The 27,514-nt window shown below is 35.9% G+C and overlaps 1 protein-coding gene across 9 annotated transcripts; it reads left to right on the top strand.

Moving 5' to 3' along the window:
- The first annotated feature begins 1,081 nt into the window (after nt 1-1,081).
- Nucleotides 1,082-27,514, top strand: LOC129568802 (P protein). Of its 9 annotated transcripts, none has more exons than XM_055447094.1 (13): nt 1,082-1,260; nt 1,487-1,733; nt 17,895-17,998; nt 21,326-21,491; nt 22,341-22,419; nt 22,607-22,745; nt 22,851-23,494; nt 23,643-23,826; nt 23,976-24,046; nt 24,126-24,452; nt 24,535-25,030; nt 25,150-25,243; nt 25,393-27,514. In XM_055447094.1, exons 2-13 carry the CDS (start codon nt 1,564-1,566, stop codon nt 25,475-25,477), a joined length of 2,559 nt encoding a protein of 852 aa, XP_055303069.1. In that variant the 5' UTR covers nt 1,082-1,260; nt 1,487-1,563; the 3' UTR covers nt 25,478-27,514. The 9 variants fall into 9 exon arrangements, with proteins under 9 accessions (XP_055303069.1, XP_055303067.1, XP_055303068.1 ...); XM_055447092.1 differs by having other exon boundaries at nt 1,127-1,314; XM_055447093.1 differs by having other exon boundaries at nt 1,127-1,318.

The following is a 27,514-nucleotide window of genomic DNA, read 5'->3' as shown; positions in this document are numbered from 1 at the left end:
AATCTCATCCATAGTATTATTGCACTAGAATTTTTCCAATTACACAACGAACTAGCTCCGAAATTAATTGTATCAAATTATTGGTTCTACACTTTTTGTGCATTCATCATTTAGTCATTTGTGGTCTTAATACTGTATAAACAAGCTGTGATTTACGAAATAAAACGAAAAAAAATCTAAATAAATACCATCATCATGTACTTGAATGCGATGAATGAACAATGAACAATGGTTTGTAAGAGATATGCAATTAATGCGGTGAAGCCTACTGGAACTAAATGTCGCACATAAATCATCATCATCGTCGAGCAGAAAAAAGGTAATTTGAGCCAACATTTTCATAAGTAAACAAAACCCACACAGAGGAGACGAGGATAAATCAAGAGCTGAAAAGAGGTTTTTGCTTATTTTCAAACTGAAAATAGAGTGATTTTCGAATTAAAGCGATTTTTTCACGGGCAAACAAGGTGATAATCTGAATTCCCTTTTCCTGTATTCGTCCGGCTTAAACGATGGTTATTTTTATAAACAAGAATAAGCGAAAAAAAAGAATTGCATGTGCCATTTTCAAATTGGACATTGTCTCACGAGCAGTGACAACATACTAATAAGTAGGTTAGAACGTGACTTGTGGTAATTTCAATTGAGAAGATGATTACAACTCTTCGCGCACGGCACTGGCTCTTATCATTTTCAATTTATACGATTCCATTCATAACTCACATTTACATGTTGACACATTCACCCTGTGCGAGAGTGTGCCATTTATAGCAGTCCACCGATGATAACAACATGAACTGTCCATCACAAAACATTTGAAACACATAAAAAAGATGAGGAAAAAAATGCCATTTAAAACGATACGGTGCTTTTTTTTTGTCTAAATACACAATATCATCATCCAACTTTGAATGTAGAAATTCTGTTTTCTCATTCACTTGTACAGCGTTCCGTCGGCTTGAATTAAGTTGTGAGCGTGAACGAGACACCAAATGCCATGCAAAATTTACGTCACACAGAGAGTCAGAGAGAGTGATTAACGGTAATGTGTGCTTATGTTTTTAAAATACGGCCGATTATTATTCGTCGAATATACACAACACAAAGCACTAGCAAACCTTTTTACTACACACGGGCTAGTGGATTGAAGTGTCATAAAACGTAAAATGATTCTCAGTGTGTTTTTGCTTGTGCCACCGCATTGATAGCAATTAGAAATTTTTGTTCGGACTTTCGGTTCATCGTGGTCATAAAATTTATGTTCGTTTCGCTCTTTTTCGCTTGAATAAAAATAAATTCCATTTTTTGTCTTCGGTCGGTAATCGATTGTTGCAGTATGCTCTTTTGGTTTTTGATAAATTTTAGAAGGGTTTTTTTCTGGAGTGCATTTTTTAATCGATGGGCTCAGTTTTAACAGGACGAGTTTTTGATACTGTTTGAATGCTATTTTTTATTCAAAATCAAGAAAATGATTTCGATATTTTAGACGAAACTCCATCGCCTTTTCTACGATTGAGTGGTCAATGAGCTACGCAATTCAAATAAGAAACGAAAGTTGAAGAAATGTCGGCTCCTTCGAAAACAAGTTTACGTGCAAAAGGCCCACCGAATCAATTGTTATCGTCAACGCGTTCGGAGAGAGACTTTTATTCGGAGACCAGCACCAATACCACTGAATCATCGTTGCAGACCGTCTTTGAAGATGCCAATTTTTCTACGTCTTCCATTCATTAGTAAGTCACATTTTTGTTCAAAGAAATTCAACCATTTTTGGTTTTTTCAAACAATAGTGTTGCCCTTTTGGTGCAATTTAGTTTTTGCTGCAAAAAAAAACTGTTGTTATTGTTATTGTCGTCAGTTGGTAATCATTTCATCGTTCAAAATAGTCATTTCAAGTGTTGTTTTATTAATTTTGATCATGCTTAATTACATGAGTATGCGTACTTGAAATTATAGCTTCGAATATAGTAATTAACAGTCACAACAACTAATTTCATGGAAGACACTGAATGTCAAAACAAAGCAGAGAAAACAAAATCCATTTCTATTATTGCGATTGCATTTGCTCCAAAACATTTGAGTGTGTATCGACTACAAATTTCGATGTGATTCATTATATACATCGGCACTGGCTCGGCAGCTCCTGCATGGATTATCAAATTCATTGGTATAGAGTGCGCCATGGTGTTGCGGTTTCGAATGAATGTCTATTTTTTGTTGTTGATAATTCCCAAGTCAAATGAGTTAATCGTGGCTGGCAAACAAACCCCAAAATGAAACATCTTGGCCAGAATATGAAGGATTGTTGTTGTTTTTGGCTTTGAGAATGGTGTTTTAATTAATTTCACATGGCGTGCAAATTTTTATTAATCACAGCAACAAAAAAAAACATGCGAATGTAGGTCGTTTACATTGATGATGTCAAAAGGTTGCGAAAATGATAAGATTTTGCGTTCAACGCCCTGGGAATCCATCAAAACCGTATCTATGCGAGGTATTCTGTGCAAAACGACCGCGACCTTGCCCTCGATTTTTCACTCAACCGATTAATATAGAATATTTTCAGATCATAATTATAAGTTTCTATTTTCGGACGAGCTGTTGACGTTTTTATAGCTCACTGGTGGTGTACCATGATAGTTTTTTTCTGCATCAATGAACTCTATCGCACGAAATGTGTTTGGGGTGAATTGTTTACGCGATGGAAATAGAAATGCTTTAATTAGCCCAGTTTCAAAGCGCCCAAACTGATTCCGGAAACTTTCCGCACCATTCTTTAATTAGAATTTTTATTATATTATCCCATCTCACACTGGTGTCAGCATCAGCAATATGGGTCTTCACAACGCAATACGACACAAATGTGATAGCGTCGGCAATTTATCGCATTCACTGAATCACTTTTCAGTGAATACACATTTATTTACTCACTCAGACTAATCGGGAATGCGTATTCGATGCGTAAACATCAGTGGAAGGCGATCGAGAATGGAATGAAATCCATTTTCATTCGGAATATTCTACTGTGTTTCGATTTCCATAATTATATATTTTCTTATTATTTTCATCGACTAAGTACTGTTGATCAAACAATTTCATGGCCTAATGGAAAAACGGATCATTTTACAATGATTGATTTATTTTCAGAATTCTCTTATTAGAATTTCTAATAGAAATTTTGTATTTAGTCAGTGAATTTTAGTGAGTTAGCTATCTCTGCCTGAAATCCAATCCGAAATTCGGTTTTGTGGCTAATCGCACACGTTGCAAAATGTTTTCTCATTTGTGGGCAGTTTTATTAGCAGATGTTTTTATATCCGTCACAACGGCTTTTGGCAGTCATTACTTTTGCTACTCTTTGACAACGATTCTGCTAGAGCATGAAAAATATGCGTGTCATTGTTTTTGTGGGTGATTCATATTCATTTTGGTTTTCAAACGTAAAGGATCCATGAAATTGCTTGGAGACGTTTAATAATCGCCGCATCTATCGTAACATTCTAACCAAATTAGCAATCGCAAGCGTAAGATAATAAAGTAATTCCGAACAAAGGCAACTGGATATAAATGCGAATCGCTTTCAATGGTATAAAAACTCATCTAAATGTTGACTTATGTCGATTTTCTTTACTCTCTTCTTTTGTTGACTGTGAAAGTTCACATCGTGTTTGGGTTGACTGTATTTGAAATTGTCGATTTAAGTGTGGAATATCATTAACTCGTTTGGGTGAAATGGTTGTGCAATCAACACCAACGCAAAGTGTGTACAAGATGTGAGAATAACAAGTCAATCTGGATCTGTGGCATGTGTATATAATGAATTTTCATGAAGAGCAAAATGTTGCACGGGCATGGGCACAGACACACAGTACTAATTATAAATTCGTCTTCATTTAAAAGAAATTAGGATGATTCAATCAACACGGAGCATATTACGTACACAAGATGAGAAGATTCACTCCTGAAGGTTAAAAATAGAATAAAAAATTCTACGTTCATGTTATTGAATAAATATTTTTCATCGACGATGAAATTGTTATTCAATATTTTTTCATCGGTTTGAGGGTAAATTATGCTCGATGTAGAAATTAACGACGAAAACAGAAGTTACGCGTCAAACCGTTCCCATTATGTTCCGTCATCGTATAACGGACATATCACGTATGATATTTATGTTATTTAATATTGAAAATCAAAATTACTTGGAATTTTCTATGGGCTCGCGTGAGAAAGTCGACGCCGAAAACAACGCGCACAACCCAAAAAACAGTGTGTTTGTTTTTTTTCATGAGAAGTCCGTGGGCTTATTGGCAATTGTTGTCATCACAACACACTTATTCGAATGAGGATTCACAGTTTAAAATAAATTCGATAAACGATTCCGTTGAGAAAAACGAGAGCATAAAAATGAATTGGAACGAAGTTCTAGGAAATGATATGATAAAAACTTTGTTCATGCTTCAAAGGACTGGGGCAATAATATTAAGTCAATATCGTTTTATTCGATGAATTTTCCCGCATCTCACAGATGAAAGCCATATCAACATTCCAAATAGCGTGAACATTTCTCTGTCAAAACGAAGCATGAAAAGGGCCACCATCAAAATTCCAGTTTGTCACTCTGGATTTCATGAGCCAGACGCAAACAGGCGGGAGTGACAGCAGCAACAGCAGCAATAGCAACAATCAGGCGCCTTGCCATTGGACCATGAATTCGATTTTTCTTCTCCGCATTCACTGGAACTAGTTTGTTTGCCTGTTGATGCTGTTATGTTCCTGTACAATTTCAGCGCGTACGCGCTTTATCATTGCTGTGCGGCGCGAATAAGCACATAAAATGACCGAGACAAGGCGATTTATAGGCAAAAGTGCATTGTATATTTGTTGTTTAAGTGGCGTCGTATCACACGACAACCAGTTGAATGCATGTATTGGTCGATTGGATTGCATATTTGCTGAAGAGTGCAAAAAACATGAATTACATTAATTGCATTCGCCGTTCCTACATGCGACATCATATCATGTTTGAGTCGCAACACGTAATACAATTGTACATTTGTAATCGCAACTGAATTTGTTCTTGTGTGTATTTGTCCATTTCAGCAGAAGAGAAAGAAATTTTCCGTTTTTTCATTTCGTGTGGGCTCCTTGTTTCCCTCTTTGTCTTTCTTTCATTAATTTTAATATCCACGAATTGTTGATTTGTTTTTCTTTTCTTTATGTTGATTCACAAAAATAAGAAGTAAAAACAAACTTTGTTTGCTCGCCCAGCGCTTTCTGTAGGAGGAACAATTTTTGCACTCACTCGAGCTGATGTTGTTTGTTGTACTTGCTTTTCCATTCGAACCGTTTTTTTAAATTTAATTCAGATTGCGTCGGTCGTACTGCATAGTAGATAGCTGTCGCACTCACTCTCACTCTCACTACACGCTGTGTGTGTCGTTGTCGGTTGTTATCAATACACATTTATGTAGTGTGGCTACGTTGTACAATGTACATCCACAAATATTGCGCATATGCAAGCCAAAGAATTTCCAACTGAAGAACTCTCTCGCGCGTTATTGTTGTTTTTGTTGGTGTGTCGCTATTTTTGCAGCGCTTCCAGTTTTTGTGTTACTCTATCAAATTGAACCGTTTAGCCAAGCACTCAGTTGACTTTCGTTCTTCGAATAGGCAGTAGACATATCCAATTTTTTTTCGGTTTGCTTTCCGGTAGCGAACATCTCGTGCGAGAGTCGACAACGACGTAAACAACTTGCAAACCGTTCTGTTTGCGTGTGCTTGCTTAGAGAAAATTCTTAGAGAACGACAAATATTCCTCCGGATGATTTAAAGACGATTTCATAGCAAACATTCATAAAAAAGATGTGATTATTTTTGAAATGAACTAATAATATTTGTGTTTCGCAGTGAGTTTAAAATTGTGTGTGTATTTGTTTAACAAACAATGCTCTTATGGTAAATTGCCTTAAAAATCATGCAAAAAAGTGTGTAGGAAACAAATTGTACGTTAAAATTGTATTGTTATCAGGGAGCCTTGATAAAATCCAAGATCGACATTAGAATCCTTTCAATTTGTTTTTGAATGAAAAAAGTAGTTCTTTGCAACAAAAAAAAAAGAAATCAGCTGATTGTATCCGAGATTAATAAGCGCTGGACCTTTCCAAAAGCAGCTGATTCACGACCGATGTTTTTTTGGCTCATGTGAATGTTTCGTTTTTGTTGTTTCGCTTTGTTTAGGTGATAAGAGAAATCGCGTTTTAGCACGTTTTTCAACAAAGTCACGATCCCTTACCGCACATTGACAAGATCAGTGTAATAACATTTCACATGGTTTGCCTAAATAGAAAAAAAACAACGTTTGACCATAAAATTGTTCAAGCTACTGTATTTGATTTGAAATCGATATTCAGCTTACATTTGCCTCATGACATTACCCATGGTAAAAATGTGCGCTTATCGATGTGAAAAGAATACGGAAAAAAATCCGTTTAACAATAACTTTATGAAAAATTGCCACACATTGACATTGACAATGGATGAACGACATCAATGAGATTTAGTCAGTTGGTTGCAGGCATAATCGATATCACTACGAAATGACGTACAACGGAAAAAGGCCAATCCACAAGTGTGTTTTCAATGCACGGGTGTGTACTCGCAGTCGGGAAACTCGTTTGTATATGGTTTAAATTATTTATGGTTTTTAGTCGACGCAAAATTGTTCCGTGTGTATTGATTCTCCTGCGTTTTTCTGAGGCGCTTGCAGTTTTGGACATGTGAAACATATTCATATGTTCACATTCGATGACGCAGCCGCCAATCAAAACACCAAATTATCTTGATAAGTAGTAATTTATGATAATGCTTTGGTGCACACTTTTCACTTTCGGTGCATTTCGTACACGGCGAAATCAAGTAAACGTGTTTACTCATCAAATATAGATGGTCATTTTTCGTTCGTGCTAAACGAATTTCAAACAGCTTCTCGCATTTATAAATCTTTTCCGGCGCGTAATCAGACAGTAAACCGTAAATTAATGCCAAAAATTTTCCTCAGTGATTCGACACAATTTATGGAATGCGTTCAAGTGTTTTGCTTAAGACGGCAAAATTTGTTTACCTGTAAATGTTACGTGTTTTTTTTTTCTTCGATTGTCGTTGGGTGCTTGTTACAATACGATTGAAGAATTCAAGTATTTTATGGCTGCAAATTGCTTTCCATTTTATTTTGAATGGGCCCATTTCTAGGCTGAAGACGTTTTATTTTTGATTTTCTCTAAGATGCTCTGCATTCATTCGGTGGAAAATGGCAAACACGCCCTCAGGACCAATGGAAAATGTTAAAATGACGATGGCCGGTATTTATAGATGAAAAACTTCTTTGATTGAATCTCGACAAAAGGGAATAAACAGAAAGATGGAAGATACGCGGATCCGTTTCTATGTAAGATGATAAGCGAAGAAAAGCGCCTTTCTTTGAAACACACACGCTTTTATACTGGTCGCAAATCGTAAAGCTACTCACTCTCTCTCTCTTTCTCTCTCTTCCTGGGCTGAGCCGAGCAGATTTGCGAACGAACTAAAGCTTCACATTACAAGGTCAAACCAATTTAAAGCCATGGAGAGAAATCATAAAAAACTCATCGAGAAATTTGTAGAGCAAAAAAATATCGTGGAGGTTGAAAAAGACCTATTACATATCATTTAAAGTAAATGGGATTGTCGGTGCTACTGCGCCATTCATTCAGATAATTTGATTATGAAATTGCAAGTGCATTCAAATGATGGCTGCTTATTAAACCGGCCATGTATCTTATACGGTAATCGACTCAATTTAAGCGATCTAACCATGCTCAACTCTGTGATTTCAATGGAATCAATCCATTGGCAATGTTCAAAAGAAAAAATATTGATTTTGGATTGGTGCTCCGCTTTTTTGTTCTTCCTTTCATCAGTCAGCAAGTTCAATGTTGAAGTGAATCCATTACATCGATTACATTGCAGTAAACACGCTTATGTGTCGGATTTACTTTCATTCAATTCAAAATAAAGTCGAGTATGGTCACCAATGATGATTCGGTATTCTCTGACTCAAGTGAAGCTAATGCATATTGCTCATTTACGGAAATTGAAGGGAAAACAACGGTGTAAAGCTGCGGTCAACCGAAACACCGTGTCAATTAGCTTAAGCTCCTACGTCCAAAATATAAATAGATGAAAACACAGCAAATGCCAATCGCTTCACGTGCAACGCCGTGAATAATTGATATTGCTCTTATAACTTACGTTCGAACTAATAAAGTTAGACCAATTTCGTTTGTTTCGTGCGTTTTCGTGTTCAAGTCGAGTGCTTGGAGTCAAAGATGGTGAAAATTGGACGTGATATATGTGTGTTGCAACGATTCCGATACCAAGACATTGAACTTGATATTGAATTGCCATTTGATTGGACCAATAAAAACGTTCATCCATAATCATAACACAATTTATTGTTCATGCACAGAAACAATGCATTTTGCACAACACCACTCCTACAGTCGAAAGAAGAAAAGCGATTTGGGCATTTACGTTGTTTATCGATGTACCCTTTGACTTTCGATAACATTCAAAGAGAAAACAAATTTTTTTTGGCGAAATTGTGAAATTGAATGGAATACATTGTGGTATTGATTGAGTTCGATTTGCAGATTTTGAACACAACAGCTATGATTTATAGCCGTAATTTCCGTCTTTTGTAAATATTACGATTGACAATTGGCAGTCGTAAAATGGTTGTGTACACAAAAAATGTTTTTCCGAGAAAGTCCCAAAAAAGTCCCGTTGCAACCTCTGGTACATAAACGAAAAATTAGACGGTAATTTCAACCAATTAGCACTGGCAACTATCCATAACTGAACATTTTGTATTATCAAATGAAAAATCCATGAAGATTCACCATTCTCACCTGCCAATTTGCAGAAAGAGTGTAAGTAAAAAAAAGTCGAAATAAATAAATCGTAAAGCAATAAAACTAAAAATAGCTTTGTCGAGCGATAATCTGGTTCAAACCAGTTTATCGGTCTTTATTAATGAGATAAAAGCGTAATAATTGCTTGAGAAAACGATTGAAATCGACACATCTGAAATAGAGTTGTCCAACGCGTCGCGCAATTGAAAATGATTCAACAAGCAAGCGCCGGTGCAATAAACTGTCTCGAATACAATATGCTGAACCAATCGAACCTGACTTGTATGGGATTGGAGATTTATTCGCGAGTAGGCCAATCGACCGCGCCATCTCAGATCTCGTCGGTGAACTTAATTTAGTTCCATTTCACATGTTTCATTGAAAACATTACTAAAACCATCAATAAAATCATTCAAATTTATCACAATGAAATTTCAATAATAAAACTGAAAAAAAACATTATTTCATTTTTTTTTTTTATCAAAATTGTGGAATAATTCATTATTTCTTCTGCGTGAATGTCTCCACGTCTTTCTCCACATCTTCATTACAACGTGGAGAAAAACGCAGAAAAAAACACACAATTACGTATTTACGTAAACCGGCTGTCACTGTCACGTTCGCATTGTTTACAAACCATAAAGTGATGTGCGCTATGTATGCCTTGAGTCAACTTAATTAAAAAAGTCAAAAAAGACGAAACAAACAGTACACTAAAAATGCCATTGTTTTATTTAATAATCATAGTAATTGATTAATTGAATAATTTTGATTAGTAACGTTAGTAACATTCATGGTTGAATGAATTGATGTGCACTATATACGATAGCTATTGGCCATCGGATCCAGAATTCTCGCCATTCTCGCCATTCTGGTTTGTGTTCTTCACATTCATTTTCATTTTTTTCCCGAATCTCGTATGCATTGTCTATAAATGTGTTTCATCTGAAAATTCCAACGGTGTGTGTTTCATTCATTTTCGACACATTACAAACAGCTTATAATTCTGGTTGTTTTTCTGGGTTTATTTGCGTATACAGAGGTTTCATTGTGAAATTGTTCAGTGTTGTTGCTTTTTCGTAGGTATTTTCGGTATTTTCAGCGAGTGGTGGTCAAAAGTAACCGAGACAAGTCCCAAACTTTTGAAAGCTGATCGTCTTATGTCAAAATCAACAATTCCAGACGCACTCTTAGAATTTTTCAACATAAGAATGACATAAATACGTAGAAGCTTCTGAATTACCTAACGAACGCACAAACGAAGACACAACAACGGAGAAAACACAAGCAAGAGAATGTGCGCGCTACACTCATTCGCCTTCTACTCGGTTCGTTCATCGAGCGAACGGTTTCTGTGTATATGTGACAATAAGGTTGAACTGCGTTCGTTGGGTAACTCACTGGGTTGGTAAATTTTCGGATTTTGAGCGACGTGTAAGTAATTTACGTAAGAAACATGTATCTTACGTTTATTACGTAAGAAACCTCAACGCATGTAATAAACTCCAAAACGCTCGAAAATGTAGAGGGTTATACATAAAAAATGACTTTTTTCGATTTTTTTAAGCATTTTTTTAAGCAAGAAGTGTCCACTGTCCAGAGTACACACATGCTCGTTCTCCAGCGTTTGCTAATGCATACACTATTCATGCAAAAGTTTGAAACCACCCGTTATTTCTCAAACAAAGTGTGGTTTTTCGCAGTGTTATCAAGTGTACGCGTAGCCAAATGAATTTTTGCATACTTTTATGTGTTATTTGAATGACAATATAACAAATTTTTAGCAAAAAATTTCAACTTCTTTTGGAAATATAAGACGGCGGATTGGATTCATGCTGATAGTCGCATTTATTCCATGGAAATGGAGAATTATCGAACCAATATGCAAATATTTGCATAAATAGTTGATAGAAAACGTTATTTATAATATGAAATGACACATATAAAATACTCAATTCACTTTTTATTCATCTTTGAAATTCATTTTTTTACACAAAGAAAGGAAAGAATTAAACTAAAACACCAATTTTAATCCTAAATATTTGGTATTTTACATTATTTCTTTATGAAAAAATCATTCTTCAGGGTTTCTTACAAATTCATGTAAATTACATGATTTTTCATAGGTAAATTACATGATGTAATATACGTAACTTTTATGTCAGATACACGATCGAGTTTCTTACGTACCAACCCAGGTAACTCAGAAGCTCCTGCCTATTTATGTCATTCTTATGTTGAAGAACTTCAAGAGTGCGTCTGGAATTGTTGATTTTGACATAAGACGATCAGCTTTCAAAAGTTTGGGACTTGTCCTTTATCGCCTTTTCGGTTTAACATTCGTCACACAAAAATATCCAACTAAATTTATGATTTCGGTAATTTTATTAGCGCGTCGTCACCAGAACAAAATGAAATGGGTTAAAAGAAATTACAATTTTTGTTGTTGTTTTTTTGACGTTGAGGAAGACCGTGAAAGGAAGAAAGAAAGAAAAACACAAATTCGTACAACTAAACCGTGTCTCGCGAAGTCCGTAGCAATAGAACAATTTCGATCAACTGATTCAAGAGTCCCAAATAACAAACAAACTAGTACTAGTTCCAACATCGCTAAACGCGCCAAACGTCATATCATTTCTGTGGAGACATTTACCAATACGTATTGCATTTTACGTATACAATGTTGTTTTGACGTAAGACAAAAGATGGCGCTGATTGCATCCATCATTTTGAATTTACGTGGCAATGTAATCTGATTGTGCTGAGCTGTGAAATGAAAGTAGATTCACATAGGTCTTTCCCATTTCAGTTGTAATAAGGGTCGAATGAATGTGAATACAAAGCACTTGATCATTTTTCGATGAAAAAAAAAATGATTTATGACTATTGTGCGTTCATGATAAGCGAATCGATGTGATTAGTGGATCAAATGAAGAGAACTATATATAACGAGTGAGAATTTAAATTAGAGGCTGTTAGACAAAAGCCATAAAACGTCAATGAGCTCAAGACGGCTTTTGAATTAGTGCAAACACTTTTCTTCTTTTCTCACCGGCCAAACGAAATCCACACAGACAATAATGAAAGTGAAAATTGCTAGTAAATATCTACTGCGACGACATCATTTCAACAGAAGCCTGGACTCATATCCAAGCGTAAGGTAAGACAATAAGCTCAGGTATTTTTTTGTGCTGACACCATCACAAATATTCGAACAAAAAGAAATCGGCAATAATTAATTTGGTTTAATGCAATCGTATTGATTCAATCTTTGATTTGTGGTTCCATCAGAATGTTAATATTGCAAGCACGCGATCATAAGAATAAACAAAAAAGTGATTTTTCGACTGAAATGACAATTTTTTTTATTACACATGATTGATACGCCGCAAGCGATAAAATCAGTTGGAAGAGATTAATTAAATATTCAGGTGGCATGCAACGATGTACCGATTTTTCGCATTTTTTTTAATTCATCTGCACTTAATTCATCTGTTTCTCTCATTCGCCTAAGGTGACGCAGGTACTAATACAATATGATTATCATCGCCATCGTTGATACGCGTTTGCGTTGATTTGTATTCGTTTCACGTGCAGAAACGTTTCAATTTTATCCGGTAAATGTGTGTTTTGGCTGAATTCGACCAGCCAAAACCGGATCATCAGATGAAACGAAAAATCTGTACAAAGTTGGGTTTGTCGACTGATTTTCGAAACAAATATATGTGTTGAAATGCATGCATACGACAAAATCGTCATCTCATGCAAAAGGTTGACACTCATTACTGTCGCATTGACGGTGTCAATTCTAGTGACCAAATGACAAAGCAAGATAATAAAAGAGGTAGACAGATTGTGTAGGGTGCAATATTGGAATGCACTTTTCGTGTGTGTATGTATGTGTGTCTGTTTGAAGCGAATTAGTGCCACTTCATTAGTCTTTTTCTTTGCGCTAATCTAATTTCGTTACATGCTTGATGAATAATTTATTCGCACGCAATTGATCTAAAAACTATCCAGCTAATTAACGCCTCTTTCGTGTTGGACTTGATGGAGCTTCTGAAATTAACTTTTATTGCGTCTGATACTAAATCATCCACGTCTATATTGTGGAAATCAGAAATATAAACTATTCCGATTGGTTTTCTACGAAAGAAACGTAGAAAATCAATCGGTTTTCAAAGATTCGACTCTTTTGATAGCTGAAATTTAAATGGGTTTTTCCACACACATCAAGAGATCATATGCCATCTATTAAATGATAGAAAAAAAATGCAAATTGATGGTACAAAAAATATATTGGCCGAAAAGTGCATAATTTGCTAAATGCCACTGGAAATACCAATTCATTGTTGATTTATTCAAATTCAGTTAATTAACGAAATTAATATCTTTGAAATTAGCAATTTACACCATCTTGTGAGAGTCCATACGATTTTTCAGGTAGATTTTGTTAGAGTTGAGCTGTGCGTTGACTTATGGAATTATCGGAAAAATATGTTTTCATTTATGGAATACATTTTGCGGACTGCATTGTGTGTAATAATAAGCTGATTCATAAAAGTTACAAACGCATTATCCAAACATCGAGATTAATCAACTCTTTCACTTCGTGATAGGTCTCTTTACTTTGCCCTTTAATCAAGCAACATTGCTAGATATATTGCTATTAAACTGATTGAATTCCAATCAACCCTAAGCGGTCGACACTTGTACTCATACGGTTAGTGCAAAAACATTTATTGCCTCACCTAACGCGAGCGCCATCTGTTCAGTTTGAACATGAAAACAAACAAACTGATCCATACAGAGTTATAATACAACAACATCTCTATATAGAGGAAACGCTGTGGTTCGTTTTGTTCGGCATATTTTTTATACACTGCCTTCATTTCCACCGATTCATATATCGGTTGGCAGCTGGAGTCACTTTGTTTGTTTTCATGTTCGCACCGAATAGATGGCGTTTGCGTTAGGGAGAGCAATAAATGCTTTTGCACTAAAGGTATGCTTGTACTCGATTCGCATGACTGCCTTTTCCAATCCACTGGGAAATTCACGTTTCCTTTGAATGCTTTTCGATAAGTGTCAACAGAAAGTGTCTATTGAACTTGCCTATTTTTCGTACACACTGTGTACTACACACGTTTCTGAGTGAACGTAAAACATTTCATGTAACCAAAAGTCAATGAATTCAATCAGTTGTTCAACTCTTACAACGAAGTTTATTGTTGAATGAACATTATCTGAATGCAATGACTTGTTCGTTATCAATTTTTGTTTGAAGTGATTGACCTAATGGAAACGTGATTTTCGTTTAATGTTCAGCGTCAAGAACTAATCAATCAACACCGATTGCAGGTGTGAATTGAAATGTCGTATGTCTATTGAAATTGAAGCAAATTGTTTTTCATTAGCTTGAACCATAAAATCGTTTATCGGTGCAGTATTGTTGTCGATTTAATTTACGGCCATACCATCGAATTGGTCAATTTAATTTACAGCCGTCGCATCAGAGAGATTAAAGCTTCCAAAAATTAATACAGCACGCAGCTGAACAAGAAGACCACAATTGATTGTGAAACACTCGTTGCTAAGACGAAGAAAATATCGATGTCTGACTCGAAAATTGAGCAATATTCTAGAGATTCTAAGCGTAAAACACAAACTTTTAATGATTCAATTATCACGTGGCTTTCGTTTTCACGTGACACACATTTGATCAGTTCCAGCGCGCGTCAATCTTTTAATTTAAATCAATTGAATACAATGGGAACGATTTCAGATTCAGTTTCATTTGCATATCTTCATCATCTTCGCTTTTGATGAATTGCAATTGCGCGACTTCAATCCACTCTCTTCTTCTTTTTTAGCGCGCACAGCACATAAGGCTTATCGCGCTATTTTTATGCGAAAAGCCACATATGGAGTTGTCACAAACGTAAATAAAAAAAAAACAGAGTATAAGCAATGTTAGTCCTCAATTAGCAATCGTCAATCATATTCTCAATTACGCAATTTTGCTTGATGTTAAAAATAGCCGCTGCATTTTCATACAGAAAGAAAAACAGCTGCTGCACATTGCTGATTGCATCAACTACCTTTTGTATTGTGACATAAATCCTCATTATTCGTACTCGAGATGTGTTGTTGCATTGACTATTTTGTATAGCGAACCGCTACCAGCGAACTTATGCGTTTCGTTCATTCGAACTATTCTTATCTGCATGAATAATATCGCGTTAAAATGCAAAATAAGAAGTTTCCTTTGAATTTAACGAGAAACAACAACTGTGATTTCATTCCAAGAACAAATGCATCGATAAAGAACAAAATCAAGAGTGATTTTTCCCATAATCTTGATGACAAACAGTTGTTTACAAAACAATGTTTACGATGAATTACAAAAAAGTCAAATGTATTTTCAGCATGACTTTTTTTTCTGCAATGAATCGACCATTATGTCATTTTGGGCAATCACAGTTCATTGCCACAAATTATCCTATAAAGTGATGGCTTCATTGAATGGCTGTGATTGTGCTGGGGTTTTGGCCAGCTACACACATCGTCTTTTCTACGCATCATTAGACGATTACTCCATAATGTACACTCGTTTGACGATTAATCATATGGTTCATTATACGAAATAAGTCGGTGTGTGCATAAAAAGGGCAATTTTAAAATGATTTCCAAGAAGATCTACGTAGTATATTCCAGACAGCTCACACAAATAGTTCTATTAGTTAGAGTACATTTTCATGCAAATTGACGGAGTTTATTTTCAGCGTTTGTCTGACAAAAGAATGTAAATACATTTTCTCATTCACCATGTGAAATATTGAATTATCAATTGCAAATGGAACAAATATATGTAGAAACTTCGGCTCGATTGATGCTGCTAAAACAGTCATTTTTCAGTTGAAAAAAAAAATGCATAAATGTCACATACTTCCAATTTATATAGCTTTCGTGGCCGTGAATAAACATCTCTCTCAGTTGTGGAAATTGACTAATTATCAAGGTTCTGAAAATCCATTAATTCTCTCGCTTTTATTACCATTAATTTGAAAAAATTCCAACTGCAATAATATTCATTGCAAGCTTTTTCCCATTTAGATACATTGAATGGTCAGTTCTGAGTGAATAGTGAAGAAAAAAAGCTGGGGACCGAGTTGTTTGGATGTATAAACAAATGAATTGAATGTTATGTAAACAAAGATTCAAAGATTATCACATAGTAGCACTGTTCATTGATTGCTAGGAAATCCTCATGTTTATTTATAAGTTGTGTTATGGTCACTCTCTCTCGCTCTATCATCTTAAGCCCATTTTTGTGTTGATGATTTGTTTGTACTTCAATTTAAGCTAGTTAAATAAACATGTTCATGATATACTGCTTTCTTGAAATGATTCGAACGTGTCAGACTCAATGGGATTTGCATTAGTTTTGGGCTAAAGTGAAATCACCACCGACCAAATTGCTGTGGCAAAACGTTTAACTTTGACCGTGCTTATTACTCTCTTTCTCTCTCTCTCTCTTTCACAACGCTCAAGTGGTAAATTGTGGGAAACAATCGAATATGGAAAGTTGTTCTTGTAGTCTCTTGCCGAAACATCGCGAACATGCCAGATATACCGAATGAAAACTACATATTTACAACATAAAGTGGCTCATAAGATCCGTAATTTGTTTACCGTTGCTTCTCTTTTTCGACGAGCATCTTCTTCGTTTGGCTTCTGCTTCGTTCATTGAGTTGTATTTATGTATAATACTTTTTGCGTTCAGGTTCGAACTTGAGGAAGGTTAAGTTTTCATTTTCAGTGTGTGCATGCTTAATGCTTATACATACAATGCATGTGTATTCTCTGTATTCGCCAAAGTTATGAGTTGCGCTTACGATGTTTTTGCAAAAACGAATGATTAGTTTCTTTTTTCAGTTCATTTGCCCATACACACACAGGTTTGAGTCACACTACAACGATAATTTACTTAATTAATTTTACTTTTCACTCAAAGAAAGAGTCACAACTGGTACGAAGAAACGAAACGAAAGAGAAAAAAAACCACTACAACCATAGAAAACGATTATAAAACGGTGTTTGAAAGTAGACGTCGCTTTGCTCACTGTGCAATGCGATCACTGATAAGAAATGCGATCGACTCCACTGAACACTCCATAACATACCGAATAACCTAGCGAATGAGATTTCGTAGTATTTTTTATTTATTCACTGTTCAACTTCCCGAGTCGATACGTTAAGACGATTCAATTTTTGCTGCCGTTTTTTTTTCTTCGTTTCTTCTCAACGTTCGACGTTTGCCCGTGTGTTGTTTGAGTCTAATTTTATTTTTCTGCTCGTTGCGTTGTGCTAGTGTTTTTTTTTTCTGTATATTGGCACAGTCATTAGTCTTTTTTCCGATCTTTCTATTTATTACTTCGTTTTAAGTTTGTTTATTTTTGTGTAAATTTTTTTTCTGATCTCGCTCATTTCTGTATAATCATCATTTGTGTGTTGTGAGCGTCGAGTGAATGAACAGTGGGGCGCACTCGGTGTAAAATCTGTTCGCGACGTTCGTTTGTTTTTGCGGGAAGAGGTCTTGTTTAGTTGTTGGCTGCGAATGACAGTTAGTGAATGAATTTTTGATCGGTGCTGTGCAATTTTTGTGTTCATCTCTTCTTTGTTTGCATTTTTTTTTCGACCACGAACTAACGAACGCAACGAAATGGAACCAAAAAACGATGAACGTTTACAAGATTTTTCAGTACCATTGCTAAAAAAATTGAAACAACCGTGCATTAAGCCATCGTCAAAGAATAAAAAGAATAAGCAATATGTGAATAATATTAATGACAATAATAACAGCAGCAGCAGCAGTAGCAATAAAAAGCAAAATTCAGGTTTACTCAGTAATTCATCGACATATTCGATTCTTCCAATTAGTGAGGTCACACAAGGTGCTGTCGAAGTATGGGCCAATCTACCCGATGAAATTCGTCAGGATCCATCGTTAGCATCGTTTCGTCAGGAACATGAACGTATTCATGGTAAGTGTTAATTTAACCAACTGTTCCCTATGTCCCCAAACGCATAATAAAAAGGCGCAGAATTGTCTAGCATATTTCCGTTGTCAAGGCGTTTTTTTTTTCAACTTTACAATTCTGTTGTATGCAAAACGATGCAATACAAATCAACGGCCATGAGCATTTTAATCAACCACTAATCTCAATCTCGATTCAATTGTGTTTTTTTTTGTGAGTTTAGCGCTTGTGAGAGAGGGATCGCATGCGATTTGCAGACTCATTATAACACCTGTGATTTAAAACGGGAGAGAAACAACTTCATTAATGCCATAATGCAATTCGATTTTGTTTCATTCGCTCCTTTACGACGTCTCTAAATAAGCAAGTATCTAAACTGTGTGAATATGCAACTGCTGTTTTGTTAGTTCATTTTTTTTTCACTCCTTATCAAATTGCCTTATCGTTTTATCGCGAAAAAATGCACTTGTATTGCACTGAATGAAAAATGAAAAGAAAACAAATCGAATAAACGCCGATGAAAATAAAATGAATTGCAGATTAGGTTGCGAATCGAGATAACCTCGATACAATTTTACATACACACCATCGTTCAATTGACTAATAATTTCGTTGTTTGCCGTCAGTCGACGAGTCGAATTCATCTTCCGTGTGCAGTGCACTTCCCTTTCTTATTGAATATTCATTGGCGCATTTGTAATTGCGATTGAAACAAAAAAACATAAACGGTTTGCGGGTGATTCGTGGAATTGATCGTTTCCGTGTAAAAAGATAGACAAATACTGTGCGGCAGCAGTAAATTCCGATGAAGTAATACAAAGGTCATACAAATATTGTGTGTCTGATAGCAATTAGGCCAAGATTCACTCTTCAGCTGACCACTCAACTCTATATCATCGCTCCACTTGATCAAATAATAACTCTTTTTGCTTCGTTGATAAAGCAATAGCACGTTTTCGTACATATGCCCCTAGAGTGTGCAAAATCAATGCTTTCATGATAACGGCACTTGAGTACAAGCGCAAGCACACACATATGAACACATGATAAACCAGTGCACACACCACGACGAAAGCGGAAAAAAACTTTGATTTTGCCGAATGATAATCAGTTTACATGAAAGTTTTGTTGCTGGTTTACAATCGGTTTAATGTGATTTTAGGGCGTTCATCATAATAATAAAGCAACTTGCATTATTTTCGGTCGTCAAACTTTATATCACAAAGAAACAGATGAAATCTCTCTCTCTCTCTCTTTCTCTCGCCTGTCTCGAAAGGAAAAGAGTAACGTTTCAAAAAATATTTACCTTTTTTTAAACAAAATTAAGTGCCCGATATGTGACGGTTTCATAACCGACAATCGTCATGGTAAATGAAAACAACGATCGTCTATCGTTCCAGTCGATGTGCTGTTTTTAAGCTGCAGCGATAATGTGCTTGAAACTTGTATGCATTGAAATTTCTAATCAAATAGAAAAAACAAAAACAACAAAAACAAAAACGAGAACAGCTATTTGAGTGTAGCAAACACAAGCTTTGACTCATTCACATCTGTATGACGACATCGCATCAAAATAATCTTTTGAGTGAATACACGCATGAAGTACTGAAAATATTGGTGATTTTCTTTATTGCAATATTATGAGAGATTTTGTTTTATTGCAACGCAGAGCAAGATTTTTTTTCCACTACATCGAATCAAATCGAAACCCATCATAATCTCATCACGTGCTTTCACACTTTATTGGCACGCATTGATTCGTATTCCGTGAGTTACTATAATACAGAACCAAATCATCATGGCTTGAAAACCACTCTTTTACAGGTCGAAACGAGCCGATATACATAAATCGATTTTGCCGTCGTGCTGGTGGTACAAAGTGCAAAATATACTTGCTTATAGAATGATGGAGAAATATGGATAAAAAACTGTTGCGAAATACCGGTTTTTTTTCTCATTGGAGCATCTTGTTGTTTTTTTTTTGTTCATTCGCGTTGCGAACGGAGTGGAACGTGTACTCAATTCTAACGGCGTACACAAAGAAAACTTTTGGAGACAAAATAAATCTTGATGTCAATGCTCTTCTCCAGTTACACACTGACTTTGTGAAAAATGCGTGTTGAGACGAATTTTATCAATGCTTCACATTTTCTTAAGCCGTTGGAAGCCCTCTCAACTTATTTACGCACAATGTTTACATCAATCAATTCACAAAGACAAGAACGTTCCCCCGTTGAAGATGTTGAAGCACTTATTCTTTGTTACAAAGTGTAATTATTATCGTCACATTGAATGACGCCCGAAAATTTTATTCCAGCATTATTTCTAAATCGATGCGCTCCTGTCGCTGTCAGTGACTCGCTGATGGAAGAACAAAGATCTTTCGCGGAAAAATATTCTGTCAATGGAAACGCTTTATTCAAGCGGATTTTCAACCGACGTTGGTTGGAAATAATTCGACATTGAAATTTCATCTTCAGTTCCATCATTAGGTCAGGCGTGCTCTCTCACTCCCTCTCAATAACGAAGTGGAAAATATTCAGTTAATTTTCATTGGAAAAAACACAGACATTTGGAAGAGAAAGAGGAACTATTAATGAATGTTCTAGGTGCCTTCTGTGAGCTAACTCTTTTTTATACTCCACTCCAAAAGTGTGCTGACTCATTTGGTTATGTTACCAAATATGAACAAATAAGAAGCTATATTTACTAATCGTTAGAAAAAATTCGAATATGTGTTGAGATTTCTTCATGGTAACATAGCCTAAATGAGCCAGTTCGCTTTGAGAGAATCGCTAATACAAGCGGAGCTAATTCCGCTAGAACATTTGAATGAAAGAAAAGAGAAAAAAAACTAGACACTTTGAAACAGTCGATTAAGCTTATTGAAAAAACAATCCATTATCTGGGATGCGCTTCCATTCAGGTACATAACATTTCGCCCACGTTTCTCTACTTGGGTATGAAATACGTCATTTGTACGCTCAATTAGTATTTCCGTAAACGTTTTTGTTACAGAAAAAAAAGATATTTCAATTACAAGTCTGTCAATTGTGTCGGTCGTTATTGACGCGATTCTGAGGTAAACAGAATAGTTGAAAGAGATGTGAATTAATTTGTGTTTTGTTGTTGATATATGGTGTATGTCCGATCGCATCAGGAAAGCGAATGAATATTAATTGGCATAGAAGTTAATCGGCATAAAATTGGAATGTACAATGAGATTTTGCGGTTGAGCGCCACTAAGAAGACACATTGAAAAAACATTTGTGTAAGTGCGTATTGAATTATAATTGCGGTTAACATATTATTTTTTTCAATTTCATTTGAAAGGTGGTCACTTAGGTGTAGACGATCAGGATCCATTGCCAAATGAAGATGTATCGGTGGGCGATGAAAACATTTCAAATAATGCCCAACATCCGGTGAACAATGAATTCATTACGATAAGTGTGATGAATGAGCATGGCGAAAAAATCAAAGGACATCTTCCGAATGGGTAAGAACGAATGACCAATTGTTTAGAGTTGTTGCGGATGACATTTGCATCGAAACGGTTCGAATCGCCCTAGATATAAATCCAATCGAACTGAAGGACTTAATTATCATTTTGTTTTTTTCAATACTGTTAATGACACATATTCGATGGAGAGAGCAATCTCTGCGTACGTGGTGCACACGATTCATGTGTGACACTGAAGAATTATTGTCAGGGTTATCCTTTGGAATTGGTTATTTGAATCCTAAAAATAACCATTGAAAATGCCATTGAAAAGCTGTTGACGAAGAGAAATTCCAAACAAAAGATAGCGAAGCAAAATAACGGAAAACATGTGTTAATGTGACACGAGGCGTTAGCAACACATGAACGGAAGTTTTTCTTTTTCAAGGCATGAGAAAATGTGGAAAATTACTTGAAAATACCTTTGCTTGTCAATTCAACTACTTGAGACAATAACAACAAACGACATTTGTTGACTGATTATGTATATTACTTCCAATGTTTTCCATTCTCACTCGAATGGCTTAAGTTGTTTTTTGTTTGTGTTTCGTTCGTTCCGAATATATATATCGAATATTACTTCAATCGGTTTGCCGTGCGTCATCACATTTAAATCCGATTTTGTTTTGCACACTTTGTGTACGCTGGGAATACTCTCATTCAACGTATGAAAATTTATTGCACATCAAACCAAATCAATGGAAAAATCTGGTTTGTGGGTGAATATGTTGATCTGATGTGTTTTACTCAATAAATCGATTTGACGTCAACAATATTGGTTTAATGCTACTTGACACTCTTTTTATTCTATTCTTTATTTTGTCGTTCTCTCTTCTCTCTGCACAGGGAAAATACCACCACGTTATCGGATTTACATCACACAGGTGTATCAACAAATGAGCCTGATGAAGCTGAACCGAAAACGGTAAGTGATTTATTCCGATTTTATTATCATTTCACACACAATTCTTCTTCGCCTTCGGTGATTACGGTGGGCATCCATGGATGGTATCAAAGTAATGTTGTTTATGCTATAAATTAAATGGAAATTTTCAAGTGATTTATCGATTTCGTTTCGTTTTTCGCTCTTTTAATGCGCGTTTTTTTTTCAGACGTCACAGATAATATTGAATAGTATTAAAATAGCCTTGTTGGTAGCTGTTTGGATCTTATTTACGGGCATTTTGATGTCGAAGGATGAAAAAGTGCTCACCCATCATCAGTTGGCCGTTCCGATACGCCAAAACAAAAGTAGGTCACAGCATTATTTTACGCTCACGCGAAGGAGTATTGAAATGTGTCTGAAATATTATCTCTGCTCACCGTACATTTTTTTTCCATTCCATGTTGTCACAGGTTATATTCTTGATGAAGTACCGCTCGAGTCTCGTTTAGGTGTTAAAGTTTATGGTGCATTTGCCGATGAGAACAGTAACACTACCAACTTTCTCTTCATACAAGTTCAGTTGCTGCACACTCAATTCGAAGATGAGAACGATACCAGTATTGCCTACATCGAAAACGACAATAATATCTTGAAAATACCGATTATCGAGGATGTTGCCGACATTGATACAGCGCTAGAAGTGAAAAAAACCCATACATTCCACTTAGATCAGAAAATGTACGAACAAATCGCAAAGAATGACACCATACTGCGACTCCGCATCGGATCAAACTTGCCAGTTAGTTTTCCCATTAACTTGACCTACGATCCGTCACCCATCGACAAATCACTTGGCGTTATTTATGCGGCAATCGTTCTGCTGGGCTTATACATTATGATTATTTGGGAAGTTGTGCACCGAACATTTGCAGCGATGGTGGCTTCAACAACAGCTATTGCCATTCTGGCGTTGATGAACGAACGACCATCCATGCCGTTACTCATGTCTTGGATCGACGTGGAGACACTGCTTCTGCTTTTTGGCATGATGATTTTAGTAGCCATTCTGTCGGAGACGGGTGTTTTCGATTACTTGGCCGTTTACGCTTTCGAGGTTTGTTTATGTTGCTTTCGATAGATTCATGAACGTTATTAACGTTATGTTGATATAGCTTTATGTTTTCAAGTACGTTACACATTCAGCAATGCTAAACTGTTCTCTTTCCTATTTTGAATTAACATTGGAATTGTTTTTTTCACAGATTACAAATGGGAAAATTTGGCCACTCATCAATTGTTTATGCCTGTTTACGGCAGTGATGTCTTCGTTTCTTGATAACGTAACAACCGTTTTGCTGATGACACCCGTCACCATTCGGCTGTGTGAAGTGATGCAATTAAATCCGGTGCCCATTCTCATGTCAATGATTATTTTCTCGAATATTGGTAAGCAGCGATCAGATAAAGCGTCTTATTTCCGTATTTGCTTTCTATTCTTAAGCACATTGGGAACTTTTCAATTCATAAAATGAAAATTTGAATTCTTCGAAAAATGATTATTTTCAAATAACATTCTGTTTGTGCCATTTCTTCAGGCGGCGCAGTAACTCCCGTAGGTGATCCCCCAAATGTGATAGTTGCATCGAATCCATACGTTATCAAAAGTGTAAGCACAGAATTGTATTCATTTTATCAATTGCTCGTAATCGATTTCAATAACAATTTGTTTCGTTTCACTTTGACAGGGTATAAACTTCATGACATTTTCCTTGCACATGTCAATGGGAATCTTTCTTGTTATGATACAAACCTATGTGCAATTACGTTACAAATTCCGTAACATAAACGACTTACGTTTCATTGAACCACAAGATATTCAAGAGCTTCGCCACGAAATTGCCGTTTGGCAGCGAGCAGCAGCATCACTTTCATCCTATTCAAAGGATGAAGATTTGGTGCGTGAGACGCTGGTCAAGAAGGTGAACAGACTTCAGCGCCAACTCAAGAAAAAACTTTCATCGGGTTCGGTGCCAGAGAGCTACAAGCAAACATTAGAAGATTTGCAGCGAAAGGTAAAAGCAGGCGACCAATAATAAATTCACGTGTTTGTGTCATTCGACTAAAGATAATTATCGTTTTTTCATCTATTTGCAGTATCCAATTCGAAACCAAACATTGCTGATAAAATCTGCCGTCACATTGGTGTTCGTTATTAGTTTCTTCTTCTTACATTCCGTGCCCGATATTCAACGGCTGTCACTCGGATGGACGGCTTTGTTGGGAGCTGTTCTACTATTGATTTTGGCTGATCGTCAAGATATGGAATCGATTTTAGCCCGAGTGGAATGGTCAACGCTATTATTTTTCGCCGCCTTGTTTGTTCTGATGGAATCTTTGTCGGAACTTGGGCTTATTGATTGGATTGGCTCACAAACTGAGGCCGTCATTTTGACAGTAAACGAAGAATCTCGACTGGCTGTAGCAGTCCTCATTATTCTGTGGGTGTCGGCAATTGCATCAGCATTTGTCGATAACATCCCACTCACAACGATGATGATCAAAGTGTCTATCTCATTAGCGGAGAAAAAAGCATTGAATTTACCGTTGCAGCCGCTAATTTGGGCCTTGGCATTTGGCGCTTGTCTTGGCGGTAAGTTTCTGAAGTCGTGTAATGCTATTACGCTGTTACAATGCCTACGCTAAATTACTTTATGTGAAATGGTGAAATTCAATTTGAAACAATTGACATCGTTTTCTCTTTCTCAACAGGTAATGGTACATTGATTGGTGCTTCAGCGAATGTCGTATGTGCTGGCGTTGCTGAGCAGCACGGATATCGATTCACATTCATTGAGTATTTCAAGTGCGTACCACTTTTGATAAGATTCTCTCTACATATGCTAACTGAATTTCAAACAAGAATCTTTCTATGTGTTCAGTGGCCTTGACTTCCAAGCGTGCAAATACAATTACACATTCTAAACCAATTATTTTCCATTTTCTCTTCAACAGAGTCGGATTCCCCGTTATGCTGGGAAGTATTGTAGTAGCAACAGGCTATCTGCTCGTGTGTCATGTATGCTTTACATGGCATTAAATGTCAACCAGAAAGCAACCAGTATGTATTCCAAGAATTGCGCTCGATGGAAACGCCGTTTTTTCGGTGGAATGAAGAATGAAATCGAGAAAACCTTGCAGCGTCAGATCATCATCAAAAATCGCCCTTTGTTTTTCACAAAAGAAGCGCAAAGTTAGATGCAATACATATTTCAGAAATCGTGCTCAAATCTAAGCATTTTTGTTACAAATGTTGTGAATACACTAAAGTGCAGATTGTGATTAATTCGGTAGGGAAACAAAATCATTCACACATTCACATTTGATGTGCGTGTGTGGTATAATTATTATATACACACATTATATTAAAATAAATTGTTAAATAAGAAATAATTTGACGGCCAGCGTTGACCGTTGGGTTTAAAAATGAATAAACTGATAATGATATTTTACTGTGAACATCGACGCGGAAGAAATGGTACAAAAAATAGCAAAAAACAAACGAATTTCGTTCTAAACGCATGCCAAATTTAAATCTAAATTGAATAGACAATTTTTTTTTTTAAACTGATTGGCTCATTTTTCGAAGGTGCTGAAATTATGTTGAGACAAGTAAACTCTAGAGAGACTTTCTCAAGTCGAAAAAAAATGATTGGAACGATAAAATAGCTAGGGGGATTTAACTACGTGAAAACTTGTAAAAAAATGATATAAACGCGCACGAAATTGTTTCATTCACCAGAGAACTTGCATGATTCCACTCAGTTGACAAGTTCCGTATTAAAACAACATGCGCGAACTTGTGCGAGTTCGTGTGCAAACATGAAGCTGGACGACGCGCACACATCAGTCGTTCCATTTGTTATATCTATCTGGATTAACTTTTTCTCCCAACACTTTCTCCAGCTCTTTAAAAATATTTCCTTTGTCCATTTTATAATTATATAAATCTTTGAACTTTTGGAAAGGATGTGAAAAATCTTTATACACGTAAACAACCGATTTTTAGTTTATAACGCGTTTTAGTTGTCAAATAACAACTTGAAAAACGCGCAAAACCATAAACAAACTTGTGTAAACTTGTGACCGTGCGCGTCAGTACGTACAACGAACGCGTCGAACTTCCGCGAATCAAGCAAACTGGCAGAAAACATGCTGAACTCGTAAGAGTTAAATTCCCCTAGTAAAATAGTTAAGAAACGAATTTGTTCGATTAGATTTTTCTGAGAAATCACCATTTTCCAATTTGTATGGAGTAAAGAATGGAATTGAACATTGCCTGCAGACTAAATCTATTTGGAATTTACTAATAAGGCACTTTTGGTGGTCGATTGTTTAGGTAGAATATATGAAAAGAGAAATGGTTTCAAACACATCTGCCAGATTTTGTGCTATGCAAGTAAATAAAAGATAAATGAAATGGACCATGCAAGAATGTCACTCAAGACACCCACCAAATTGATAACGAGTGGATAAGATTTCGGTTGATCAAATAGATTAGCACATCTCGTTATTTAATAAGTGAATAGTACAAAATCAATTGTTGAAAATAGTATGTATTAGAGAAATGAAAGATGAAGAAAATGGAATAAAAATGGCAAATTCTATTGCGAAAAAGAAGAACAGAAAGAAAAGTGAAACATGAAGAAGAATAAAAGCATGGCTGACTTCTGACTCCTGGTCAAGGATGTATGAATATAAGAAACGTGTGCCTTATAAATAACAAAAAAGATTGTACATCTCCAAAATAAATTAAAATAAAAAGATAATTCAATAAAATGTAAGTTTTAACTAATTTACGACCACAGAAAAGTCAATGGAAAAGTCAACGGAAGTCCAATTGCAAACTTATAAAAAGACAAGAGTAAAGACACTAGACTGTTGTGTTGTTTACAGGACGCGTGAATAAAACGAATACAACAAAACGAAACAGACATAGCAAAGGTGTTCAATAGGAAGTACACAACATATTGTAGCTATATTTTCATTGAATAAATGTGTGAATATTTGTGAATTGTTTACTGTGTCAAAGTCTCTAAATTTATTCAAATAAATGGATTTTCGTTACTACAATGTA

Source organism: Sitodiplosis mosellana, unplaced genomic scaffold, assembly GCF_009176505.1.
Source record: "Sitodiplosis mosellana isolate CC-2019 unplaced genomic scaffold, AAFC_SMos_1.0 Smas_scaffold_22, whole genome shotgun sequence".
Taxonomy (NCBI): domain Eukaryota; kingdom Metazoa; phylum Arthropoda; class Insecta; order Diptera; family Cecidomyiidae; genus Sitodiplosis; species Sitodiplosis mosellana.
Note: the sequence above shows the minus strand (reverse complement) of the source record. Positions and strands in the feature narration are given on the sequence as shown.